General features: G+C 39.5%; 2 protein-coding genes across 3 annotated transcripts in view; both read left to right on the forward strand.

Moving 5' to 3' along the window:
• The first annotated feature begins 2,291 nt into the window (after positions 1-2,291).
• On the forward strand, positions 2,292-10,618 carry LOC117250186 (actin-related protein 3). Its single transcript, XM_033616254.2, has 12 exons — positions 2,292-2,481; positions 2,903-2,958; positions 3,937-4,061; positions 4,158-4,268; positions 4,475-4,570; positions 5,720-5,827; positions 5,901-6,044; positions 7,225-7,398; positions 7,587-7,679; positions 7,777-7,902; positions 8,119-8,202; positions 9,612-10,618. The coding sequence occupies exons 1-12, from the start codon at positions 2,438-2,440 to the stop codon at positions 9,705-9,707; spliced, it is 1,257 nt and encodes a 418-aa protein (XP_033472145.1). The 5' UTR covers positions 2,292-2,437; the 3' UTR covers positions 9,708-10,618.
• Positions 10,619-10,751: 133 nt separating this feature from the next.
• LOC117249876 (transmembrane protein 182-like) overlaps positions 10,752-12,781 on the forward strand; it is a 96,683-nt gene continuing 94,653 nt past the window's right edge. For both annotated transcript variants that reach the window (XM_078165543.1, XM_033615675.2), the window contains exons 1-2: positions 10,752-11,193; positions 12,667-12,763. In XM_078165543.1, coding sequence (XP_078021669.1) covers positions 11,011-11,193; positions 12,667-12,763 — 280 coding nt within the window. In that variant the 5' untranslated portion in view covers positions 10,752-11,010. The remainder of the gene's footprint in view (positions 11,194-12,666; positions 12,764-12,781) is intronic.

Below are 12,781 nucleotides of genomic sequence, written 5' to 3' on the forward strand. Positions count from 1 at the left end.
TAAAACACAAACAATACAATTCCAACAGAAACGAATGAGGAACTTTAAATCAGTTTTTGCTCAATCTCTTTGGAACAGTTGTTCCCAACTGGTCCAGCCACAAGGCCCAGATTTGTCCTGAGTTATTAGTGCCAGGTCCACACAGTTTAATACATTCAGTGTCATACATGTGTTTGGCCATATTTTTGAGCGAGTTTGCTGTCTCTGTTAAGTAGCTGTCCAATATTCCCTCACCCTACAGCAGTGGTTCTCAAATGATGTGCTGTGATGCCAATCCAGGTGTGCCATGAGATTTTGTGTTAACCACACATTATTATTGCAATATTCAACTGGGCCTATAGAAAAGGTTATGAATGAATTTGACTGTATCAGTATGTTGTGCACACCCATTTCTAATAGGGAAGGTATCTCATTTTTGGCTTCTAACCTCTCCTGCACAATGTTTTAACTTTTAATGTCTTTTTTCCTGTATTTTCTATACATGCATGTACAAATAAACTAAACTATAGAGAATACGGTGTTTTCTGGGGTCATAGATTTGCTACTGTTCAAGCAATTCAGGGCAGGGTACCAAGCGTTACCTCTCTCAGTGACAGCTTACCAGCTCCGAACCGTAGTTGGGAACACGCTGGCTTATTAATATCAATTTAGTTTGGCTCGTTATTAGCTGGTAACTAGCTGGACTACTCTGCAGAAGGAAGGATGGCGAGGCATTCGGTAGTCATCCATCAACAGTGGCTTTATTGCAGTCTTCACCACAAACAATAAACGTGGCCTTGTCATGAGATCTAACAGTAGCCCCAAGCTTATCTAGACACTTAATTCTACTGCTATCATCACTATTTGCTGCATGCGTCTTCACCATGACACCCTAAGAGAGCTGCTTCCCTCCATACACACAATGACATACACAGGTTACCCCCAAGGGCAAATGGGTAAGCCAGTAACACAAGAGCTGTGCAACAGAAATGTGAAACGATTGTGGAACTGCCTAATCAAAATGGTAGAGGGCAGAATAAATAAGAAGGTGTTAATGTGGAGTAAATCACACACTTCTCCATGGGCAAAAGAGCTTTGCTCATTCTTTGAGGAGGTGGATATGGCATATATTTAGCTCATCTAAACCTTGAGCAAAAGCTAGAATGGCTGTTTAATTTTGATGTGATTAAGTTTGCCAATTTTGTCACAAAAGCCTTGAAAAGAAGGAAATTTTGTTTACTAAATACTTATTTTGATTTTTTTTCAGTGCTATGTGGTTTTTTATCACTCACCTTCAAGTATAAAATGGATCTCTTAACACCTTATGAGCCTGAACGTGCTCTGAGATCATCTAGTCAGCTACTTCTTTCTGTTCGCAGGACAAATTTTGTAACTAGAGGTCAGATCAGGCTTTTGCAGTCAAGGCTCCCAAACTCTGGAATACACATCCTGTTGAGATACAAGCATCTACATCTCTATCCACTTAAAAAAAAAAAACATTTAAAAACACATTTTTCTAGGATGGCATTTCTATAAAGTCCCAATGTTAAGTGTCCATATATGGATGTGTTTTTGTGCATATATGTGCTAAAGCTTGTGCACAGACTCTGTGTGTATGGGTATATTTATGTATGTCCCTATTTGTGTACATGTACATACTTAAACACATTTATGTATATTTATTGTTTTTGATGCCTTGTTTTACCACTTTACTATTTACAGATATCTTATTGTTTATAGTCTTGTTTATTGTCTTGTGAAGCACTTTGTAACATCTGTTTTGAAAAACTGCTATCTGAATATTATTATTGTTGTTATTATTATTATTACTATTAATGTATTATTTATTTATTTATCTGTTTATTTGTTTATTATTACACCATGATGATTTGATTTTATTGGATGTTTTTATTGCTTTGCTCCATTTTGGATTTTCTTTCTGAAAATATGTATTCTGGATTCTGATCTTGGTTGATATGGCTTGTTGTGACCTTATGGTGTCCTGCAAGCCCGTGTGGGCTGGGCCAAATTGTTTGCATGACACAGTAATTAAAATAAATAAATAAATAAATAAATAAATAAATAAATAAATAATACAATGAAATGAGATAAAATAGATAATTCATTAATTCGTACATAATATGCATTTTAAGGCTTTTTTATACTAACATTACATTTACCTTTTTTTTTTTTTTTTTTTAACATTACATGTATAAAAATCATTTTAAATTAATTTTTGGTTGCAGTAACAGTCGCCGTCCACTGGGAGGCAGTATTGTCCCTCTGAAGCTGCTGACTCTGCACTAGAAGAGATTCCACCAAACCCGGAAGCGTTCCAGTGTCGGCCGTGACTGCTATTCATTCAGGCTGCTGCGGTCTAAACCCCTTACCGATAAGATATCCGTTCATACCGGGCGCCTAATATATTAACTTGTAGATAGATTAAAGGAGAGCAAGCATGGCTGGTCGGCTACCGGCTTGTGTTGTTGACTGTGGCACGGGGTAAGTGACAAAAACAGGATGCTAGTTAGCGTTAGCCACATAAGCGGCTGTCAAACTTCCAGCTAACGCCCCGTTTATGTTTAGCCTGAATGTGCTAATGATACTCAACCACGCCTGTTTACTCGTTTATTCTTATGTTGTCTTTAAAGCTAAGGTTAATGCTGCAAATTAGCAGCTAAAGCACCCGGCTCCTTTATTTGAAATGCTTTTATTAATATTACTGCTTTATCATTGCAATTAGCAGCTGCTAGCTACCGAAGCTAATGTTACTTCCTGGACAATCTTCATAGCAGAACGCCCATTATCTCAGATTATTTTGGGTGTTATTAAATACATCTGCTTGTTTATAGTTTCCAACACACACTTTAAACAAAATGAAACAACAATAACTCAATGTTTATCTTTGTTTTGTTCATTTTAGGTACACAAAGCTTGGTTATGCAGGAAATACAGAACCACAGTTCATCATACCTTCATGTAAGTAAATCAAAAAATGCCCCATACACAAAACATATGTTTTATATGTTGAGTATATAAATGTATAAAATAATAATGTAATATCTATATAGATGTGTAATGCAATTATTCGGAGGTTATAAAACTGTTAAACATTGAAATTAGGTATTAAGGTTAGTTTTTGATGTTTTAAACCATATTTTTATTTCTAAGTTTACAAAACAAAATCCAAAATGTAAAGAGGAAAATTCTTTTATGATTTGCCACAAGATGACAGTTTGAGGTCAACTTCCTTTTAACACAGTGTAGTGGGATAGACACCAGCTTAGCAAATTGCCATGAGATTTTCCTTACTGAAGAGTAAGGTTGGTGACTTATTATAAACGTATTGACTCATTGAAAACAACTAGAGTGAAGCAAAAAGTAATCAAAAGTCAAAGATTTCTATATGTACAGTTACATGCAGGTTTAATAGCATTAGCAAAAGAAAAGGAAGGCAAGGTTTAACGGTTTCCCTGAAGAGGAAGAAGCTTTGTTTTGTAATGGAAATTGTGTGACACTGAGCACGAATTCAACATATTGCACCGTTTGCAACTTTGTGAAGTGGAGTTTTCTCACTCAACTACATGAAAAGCCTGAAAAGTCAAGACTGCAGCCTGAGGCTGATACGGCCTTCTGCCTGACAACCTGCATCTGCCCGCTATAATATGCAACACATTTTTATTCTGTATACATATCAGGAGGTCCCTGCTCCGTCTCTCTTTCAGCGAAGGGATGCTTGGTAGGAGTGGGTGATATAACCCTAAAATAGTATCACAATTTTTTTCGGATACCGGAAGTGACTCTAACCAAAACAACATGTGCAGCCTAAACAAATAACAATAAACAACACAGGCTAAATACACATTCTGACTCTTACACCAAGAAAAATCTAGAAGAAGGTCAGCCTTATTCTTTAGGTTAATGGTATGTAATGCATGATGCCATATTTATCTCCAGGTATCGCAATCAAAGAATCAGCCAAGGTCGGAGACCAAGCTCAGCGCAGGATGATGAAGGGTGTAGATGACCTGGATTTCTTCATTGGGGATGAAGCCATTGACAAACCATCATATGCAACAAAGGTAAACAGGAGAACAGATCCAGGTGGATCTTTGTGTTGTAAAGCACTATGATTTAGGCTTCAAGAAGAGACTGACATTTTTTCCCCCTCATACCAGTGGCCCATCCGTCACGGGATAGTGGAGGACTGGGACCTGATGGAGAGATTTATGGAGCAGATCATCTTCAAGTATCTGCGGGCAGAACCTGAAGATCATTACTTTCTTTTGGTAAGATCAGAGCTGTACGCGTTATCAAGAGTTACAGATCAGATGCATTTGTGATCCTCCATGTGTTTTTTGTGACTGTCTGTAAAAAAACAGGAAAAGGAGTTCTTTTGTAGCATAATGGAAGTTTCTTTTAGCTGCATTTCTTGACCTTTTTGTGGAAAAACACACTTGAGAATAGTGGCTTAAAATCATTCTATATTCTCCAGACAGAGCCTCCCCTCAACACACCAGAAAACAGAGAGTATACGGCAGAGATCATGTTTGAGTCGTTCAACGTCCCAGGTCTCTACATTGCTGTTCAGGTACGTTTCCAAAACATTCCAGCACCCAAAATTAACACTTGAATTAAACAGAAATTGTATTTTTTTATGTCTAAGCTTCAAGTCTCACATTAACAAGGTGAGAAAAACATTATTTGTCCACCTCAGAAACATTGCTAAACTACTACCATTTCTAAATGAAAAAGATAACGAGAAATTGATTGATTCACTTGTGTAACGCGCTTTTTACTGGCCTACCGAAAAACACCACTGAGAGACTTCAGCTGATTCAAAACTCTGCAGCTCGGCTATTAACCAGAACCAAGAGGAGAAAGCACATCAGGCCAGTCTTAGCTGCTCTGCACTGACTTCCTGTTACATTTAGAATTGGTTTTAAGCTCTTCCTCCCTGTATATAAAGCTCTACGTGGTCTGGGACCGAGCTAGATCGTCAACTCCCTTGTTAACTATTTGCCTCCAAGAACACTGCAATCACCTGCTGCTGGTTTACTGGAGGTTGCTGGCAACAGCCTGAAGATGATCAGGGATGCAGCGTTTGTCAACACACCCAAAAGCTATGGAACATATCTTGTCTGAAACTCTTTCTTTTTACCCTTCACACTGCTGCAACTCGATTTATAGTTTTACAACTCTTTGATTTTATGAGTCAGTTCTGTTTCATATCCATTATGTCTATTTTCACGTGAAGCACATTGTGCTGCATTTCTTGTATGAAAGGTGCTATAGAAATAGAAAGTTTTTTATTATTATTATTATTATTATTATTATTATTATTATTATTTTAAAGTCTATCAGCCATACAGGCAAGTAGAGAAACCTTTTTGGGCAGGTTTGAAACCAGACTTGTGGGCTGATAAAAGATAAAATTAGACTCCTTCACTCAAAGCGTAATGTGATTCAGAGGTTCAGTGGGGAAATGCCAATTTTCACTTCTTCTTTTTAAGTATCACAGTTGCAGTTTTTAAATTTTCCACTTGGTTTAGGTCCTGCACAATGTCGTCATTCAGTATTTATAAAATCTAGAGCATGAATAATGTGTAATTGTTGCCATGCTGATAACTGAGGCCTTAAATTATACTTATTAAATTTTAAGTGTCGTTACGAGTTTGCTCTTCAGGACAGTGTTACTGTTAAGTATTTGTTTGTATTAAAATTTGATTTTGTGCATCAGGCTGTCCTGGCGCTGGCTGCCTCCTGGACATCCCGACAGGTGGGAGAGCGGACGCTGACAGGAACTGTGATTGACAGCGGAGACGGTGTCACACACGTCATCCCAGTGGTGAGTGGCGCTTATTTGGGATTTTGCGCCTTCCTTGTTCTCAACCTGGAGCTCATGATCGTGTGTGTTCCAGGCTGAAGGCTACGTCATCGGTAGCTGCATTAAGCACATCCCCATTGCTGGCCGAGACATCACATACTTCACCCAACAGCTGCTTAGGGAACGAGAGGTGGGGATTCCTCCGGAGCAGTCGCTGGAGACAGCTAAAGCTGTAAAGGTTAGTGCTCTTCTCTGCGCTTTGAACGTCTTTTGAAAGCTCCTTAAATGCTAATATTTATCAACCCTGCAGGTATGTGATGTTTTCCAGGAGAGTGATAAAACAGGAGGAACTTGTTACTTTGCCAGGTGTTGCTCATTGTTTGTTTTAAACTCTTAAAATGATACTCCTCCCAAAATTTTCTTAGGATCAGATACAGTGGAAAAAGGTGTCACATTAAACCCTCATTTGGCGCAGCTTTATGTAAAGGATCAAATATCAAACAAAGGTTGTGCTGTGGTCAGTTTAAGGACATTCTGTTCGGGCATTTTCAGTAATGCTCTGTTTCTCCACTGAAACCTGCAAAAAAAAAAAAAAACAACCTCATAACAGGAAGTGATACTCCCAACAGATGATAGTGGTTGTGTTAGTGCAGTGTTGTCCCTGCTGTGCATTTCTGAGCTTGGCCACTAGAGGTCAGTGCAGCTACAGAAGAATAAACAGACACCACAGATGACAAGGGTAAAACTTTAAGCTGATAGATATTGCCATGAAACTTCCTTATTTGTATAATATGTTTCCTGACATTTGATGTTTAAATATTTAAATGAGGTATCATCTCATTAAATATGCACTAAATTGCATACATTTCCAGAACAAAACACTGAACATTGGACAAAGCCAGGTTCAAAATGCTTGTTTCATTATTTTTAGCTTTGTAGCTTCTTGATGAGAGGTGGAATGTCTTCAAGAAACGCAAGCAAGTCCAGTTGCCTATGATATAGCACTTAGGATTACCATGACCTGGATGACTGAGAATCCTCACTGACACAATGTGCTAGAATGTGTTAAGAAGCTAGAATCTAAGAATTTTGACTTTTGTTTTATTAAAAAAAACAAACTCAAACCAATTAATCAATTTTCAGATTACTTAGTGAATTTAATAGTTGACAACTAACTGATCAGTCATGTTAACTGTTATAGAAGCAAAATAGACCAGTGCATGAAGAAACTGTTCTCACCCGCAGTGTCTCCCCTCAGATAGACAGATGTTCTTCTCAAGGTGAAAGAGTCACAACATATTAATCCAAAAGTGTTATATTAAATTTGGTTTGGTTGTTTTTTTTTTTTTTTTTTTTTTGGCCTTGCTCCATTCCTACAGCAGTGTGAGCACTTTCCTCTAAAAGTTGTGTGTTTTTAGGAGCGGTTTAGCTACGTCTGCCCCGACCTTGTTAAGGAGTTCAATAAGTACGACACAGACGGCTCCAAGTGGATCAAACAGTACACGGGCATCAACTCCGTCACCAAGAAGGAGTTCACCATTGATGTTGGCTACGAACGCTTCCTAGGGCCTGAGATCTTCTTCCACCCTGAGGTATAATCCATAGTTCTTAAAGACACATTGCTTCTGCTGCTGATGAGAGATGATGTCGCCTAAAATGTCAGCTTGTCAGAGTGAAAAATGGGATTTTTACCATGCAGAATTTCAGATATGCAAATCTATTTTCTAGATTATCTCTTAAATTGAGCCCTTTTAATGTTTGTTGCTTTCCATATTTCCAGTTTGCCAACCCAGACTTTACCCAGCCGATCTCAGAGGTGGTGGACGAGGTCATCCAAAACTGCCCTATTGATGTCAGACGTCCTCTGTACAAGGTACTGAGCACATGTCTCTACAGCTGCTACAGAGAGTGTAACTGTCAGTCTGTGTGCCTGTTTTTTTATCGGCGTCTTCCTCCTCTTTGTGTGGCAGAACATTGTGCTCTCCGGAGGCTCCACCATGTTCAGGGACTTTGGCAGACGCCTGCAGAGGGACCTCAAGAGAACTGTGGACGCACGACTGAAAATGAGTGAGGAGCTGAGTGGCGGCAAGTTGAAGGTGAGGAGACAGGAAAGAAAGATTTTTAAAAACTTGGGGAAGCGCATTAAAAGTTTGCAAAAGTACTTGCAAAACAGTTTGTAAATTCTGCACGTTTAGTCAAAAACAGAAGAGGCATTTCAACGATACAAAAGTGTTCCCTTTTCCTCAAAAAGGTTTACAGGGAGTGGTTTTGTGTTTTTAATATCGACTAAGTTATCCCCTGTTTTTTTCCAGCCTAAGCCCATCGATGTGCAAGTCATCACTCATCACATGCAGAGGTACGCTGTCTGGTTCGGCGGATCAATGCTGGCGTCTACTGTGAGTATCAAAACAATATTTTCAGCTTCTCTAACAACACATAATCATTCCTCCTGCTGCTTTGTGTATATGTTTCTGATGTCAGACAAATAATTGAAAATAGAAACTTGAGAATGTTCCTTTGTTGAGAGTTTTCACTTGAACAAAACGGATCAGAAATGAACAGCAAAAAGCATTAGTTTCTCCACATGCACCAGACTTTGGTAAACTTTTGTCAGGTTTTGTTTTTAACTTTATATAAAGACAATGTGTCACCATGCCACACTGCAAAAACTGCTCAGGAATGACCTGAGGAATGTGACAAAGAGTTCAAGGCGTCAGACTGGCTTCGAAATTCCCCCTATCCCAGTCTGATTGATGATCTTTTGGATGTGCTGGTGCTCCAGCTCGCATCCCACAGGACTGAAAGAACCTGCCGCCAATGCCCTGGTGCCAGACACCACAGGACACCCCTCAGAGGTCCTGTGTCTATGCCTTGACAGGTCAGACCTGATGGGCCTAACTTTTGGCCGCACTGAGTCAAGCCATGCCGCCTGTTCTCAAGCGGGTAGCGTTGATGTCTCACTTCTTCCCCTCAAACAAGCCGTGTGTTTTGCGAGAACCTACTCACCTCTGTCTGCAGTAGACCGGAGAGAAAGGCGTCTTTAAAAAACTCTGTTCAGCTCTCAGTACTTCTGTAGCATCTAACTTAATCTCTGTGGTTTGGAGTCTGACCTGTCTGCGTCCTGTTTTTACTTTAGATGTCTGTTTTATTTTACTGTTTCATGTTCGCTATCAGCTGTATTAGAAGTTGTGTGAAGTTGCTGCTTGAAAACTCAACATTTTTTTAATTTGCTGCTTCACAATAAAAGTTTTTACATAACAAATAACAAGTTTGTGAAAAATTGATAGGAAATGAAATGTGTTATTACTGAATTACTGTAACTTTGTTAGCTTTTACTTAAATAAAAGCAAGTCTAGTAATACAGCAGGGAGGAAGAGTGAAAGCAGAAACAGCCACAGTGAGATGTTGATGAAGAGCTGCAGACAACAGGCTCTTACTGCACCTCTGCAAACAGTTCACCTCCAACAGGTAAACTTCTTTTACCTGCCCTGCTGTGGAAAAACGCATGCAGCAAAAATGACAGAATTTTAACCGTGGATCAGCTTGTCATCACTAAAGACACCTTCAAGCAGGTAGCCCTGTTGTACCAAATTAATAAAGGTAGCCTGATGAATGTATCCAAATATAAGAGTTTAAGTAATTATTTTTTTCTAAAAATGTCCTCAAGTAAGAGGAAAAAAGACGCTGCATTAAAAAAAGTACAGGTGCAACGTACTCAGAAAGTTCCATAAGTCCATGTAACAGAGTAAATGTAACTACCCTCCTCTTAAAATGACACTAACCACAACCATTTCTGTTTTGGCAGCCTGAGTTTTACCAAGTTTGCCACACCAAGAAAGACTACGAGGAGATCGGGCCGAGCATCTGCCGCCACAACCCTGTATTCGGGGTCATGTCTTAGGCGTTGGAGGAGCGCATTCCAGCGGAGGCCGAGGGAAATAGAGGAAGCGCCGCAGAAGACCTCACATGCTGTGGAAGTCCAACAAGCCTTTGCACGGATGCTCCAACGGGCCTGTTCATTCGGATCGAGCGACAGTGGACCAAACAAAACTGCCAAAACGGCGGCAATCTCCTCACAAATTAAGAGGAAAGAGGTGACTCAGCCCAAAGGATCCTCAAATAAAATGTTTACTGCAAGTAGGTTAATAATAGGTGATAAATCTTTAATTTCTGCGTGCCTCGTATATGTACTTATAATATCCTCACAGGGTTGTAATATGTAATTAATCAACATGAGTCCTGTATAAATGCACTTCTCTGTGTATATGGGTTGGGTTCTTGCTATATGTTATATACTCTAAAAAAAGAGGGTTTCAGGACATGCTTAGCTAGATAATTTTCCACCGTCATCATCGATTAAAACACCTTTTTGTCATCAAATGGGTGCAAACATAAAAAAACAAACAATCACCAGACTTTCTGACCATTCCTAGTTTTCTTTCCTCTGTCTCTTCTTTTGAAAATGTCCCTCAGTACCTGGAAGATATTTATTTGAATTTGGATTAAAACAATTCAGGCATTTAAAACACATCATTAATCTGTTCAAATAATTTTCTCCAGGTTTTACTTAAGTCTTCTTTTCTCCTGCAGCTTTTTTTTTATTCGTATTAATCATCTCTTGATCAACCTGTCTTGACAAAAAAAAAAGAAAAGGAAAAAAAAAAGTCTTATTAATATATGAACATGCAGTTTGAATGACTGTTGTTGGACCGTCACTGTTGCCTAGATCTCAGTTATACTGGATAGCCTTGTACTGTACCAAATCTGGATTTCAATACTGGCATTCCAATAAATGCCAAGGAGATATTTCTACACGTGTGATTTCTGTTTTTTTTTAAGAATTGCATGATTGACACCATTGCCTTTTCTTTGTGTCTATTTTCAACATAACGCCGCTATATTTGTGTGAGTGTAAACCCCCTGTAACTGTATCCCTTCACACTGACCAACCCATGATGCAAGAGTTTATTTTCATTGAACCACTTGATGCACACCAGTGGTCAGTGTGGCGAGGGACGCTTTACCCAGAGGCTTGTTTTGTTTCTTGCAGCATTAGACACATGGATATAGAAGCCACTTAGTAAATAAGACTTAATTATTTTAACATGAAATGCTGTAGACAGCAAAGACAGGGTGAAACGTGGCCAAAGAAAGGGGAATGCTAATAGAGGAAAGTCTGGATCGAAGGACCAACAGACTGAGACATGTCTCCTGCTGAGCGGCTTAAGGTGCTCCTCTTCTTGGCGTTGTTCTTCGGAGCTACAGGATTTCTGTTCACGCTGCTCTCCTGTGGGACGGAGTACTGGCTGCTGGCCGCTGAGTCCTGCAGCCAGCCAGAGGACAGCTACGGAGGAAGAGGTCTGAGAGAGGGGAAGAGCAGCACCAAGGTATTAAAATGAACAGTGACAGAAAGACAGGTCTATTTGTATAGATCCTTTAAGACACGGAGGGTATTTAAATTAACGCATCTGAACAATTAGGGATTCAACAGTCCAGTTGCCAGAAGACAATGTTGGCATTATATGTTTCTGCAAACCACAGATACATTACGTTTCATATCGTTTCAAAAGTGCCATAATGTATGAGCCGACACCAAGGCAAAATGCCTGCCAAACGAACTCAGTCCTCTTTAAGGTGCACCAAAAAGTGGACCAACAGAAAAGCAACTCAGTTCTTTTTGTGTTCACATTGTCAGTTCATTTGAAAGAGGACACAGGTCTCTGGTCACCTTCATCTCTGATGGGGCCTCAGTCCTCTTTCTGTTCACACTATAGCCTATATATAATTGATATTGACATAATTGGAAGAAAACCTTAGCGTTTCTGTTTGCTGTAGACTATTGCCTTTTGATGTATTCTACATTCTACATCTGGAGACTGTATCCGCCATGGACCAAACTACTCCTCGGAAACTTGAGTCTGATGAGTCTGGATTTCTGCTGCAACATTCAGATTGTAGGGTCAGAATTCCGAACAGTAACCAACACCCCTGTGCAGTACACCTTTAACCAAAAAAAAAGTTTTCAGCGTATCTGCTACATAATAGCATAATAAATACTTATTTTTTAAACACCAGAGTACTTCTTCACTGCATCTGCCTTGCTTTTTATGTGTGCATATTTTGGCATTTCCTAAAAGTCCACGAGTTACGTACAGTTACTGTGACTGTAAAAGACTTTCACCTTTTTCACAAGAGGTGTAAAGCTCTGGGGTCTCATTTATAAAACAGTGCGTAGGATCCTAAAAATGTATGGTGGGACAAAACCTGAAAACGACATGTGCCAAACAATATTAGACAATTTCTACAATCAGGCTTCCACCTCACCATCTGCGTCGCCAATTTCCCTATCTCTAAAATGTTCGGAAGCATGGGTCATAGTTTCTCCCATCAAATCTGTTTTTATAGATCACAACCTTTGCGTGGGAAGTGGTGTTTGCGCTTTTTGTGTACACAATGTTTATAAATGAGACAGTTTCATGTGGGGACTATTCTCTTTCTACTGAACCACACTCGCCAACTGTATCACCACGCAGAATAAAATGTGCATTTAAATGTATGAAAGTCGAGTAAATTCTCGAATATCCAGCTGGCTGCAGTTCTCCGTCTTCACTTTATGCCATCAATCAAACACTGTGTATTTACAGAAAGCTGACAGCCACACATTCTCTGCAATCTGCTGTTGTAGTTGTGCAGCAGACTGTGGACGCTCCGACACCTGTTGAGTCTGGCTTTAATGTGCTGGGATATTTACATGCTTGTGTTTAGCATTATTTAGCAACTCCAGACTGTCTGCAGTCACATCATCATTACATTTATCACAAAAAAATATTACTGACACATTTGTTTTTCTGATTCTTCAGGCCGTAGACGGTGTGAGGATCTTCCATGAGGGTCTGTTTTGGCGGTGCTCTTTCACGGCTGTTTCAGATGAACACACTATATGGGACCTTTGGATCTGTAAGAACCCTCACTCTG

This window comes from Epinephelus lanceolatus, chromosome 24 (assembly GCF_041903045.1).
Source record: "Epinephelus lanceolatus isolate andai-2023 chromosome 24, ASM4190304v1, whole genome shotgun sequence".
NCBI lineage: Eukaryota > Metazoa > Chordata > Actinopteri > Perciformes > Serranidae > Epinephelus > Epinephelus lanceolatus.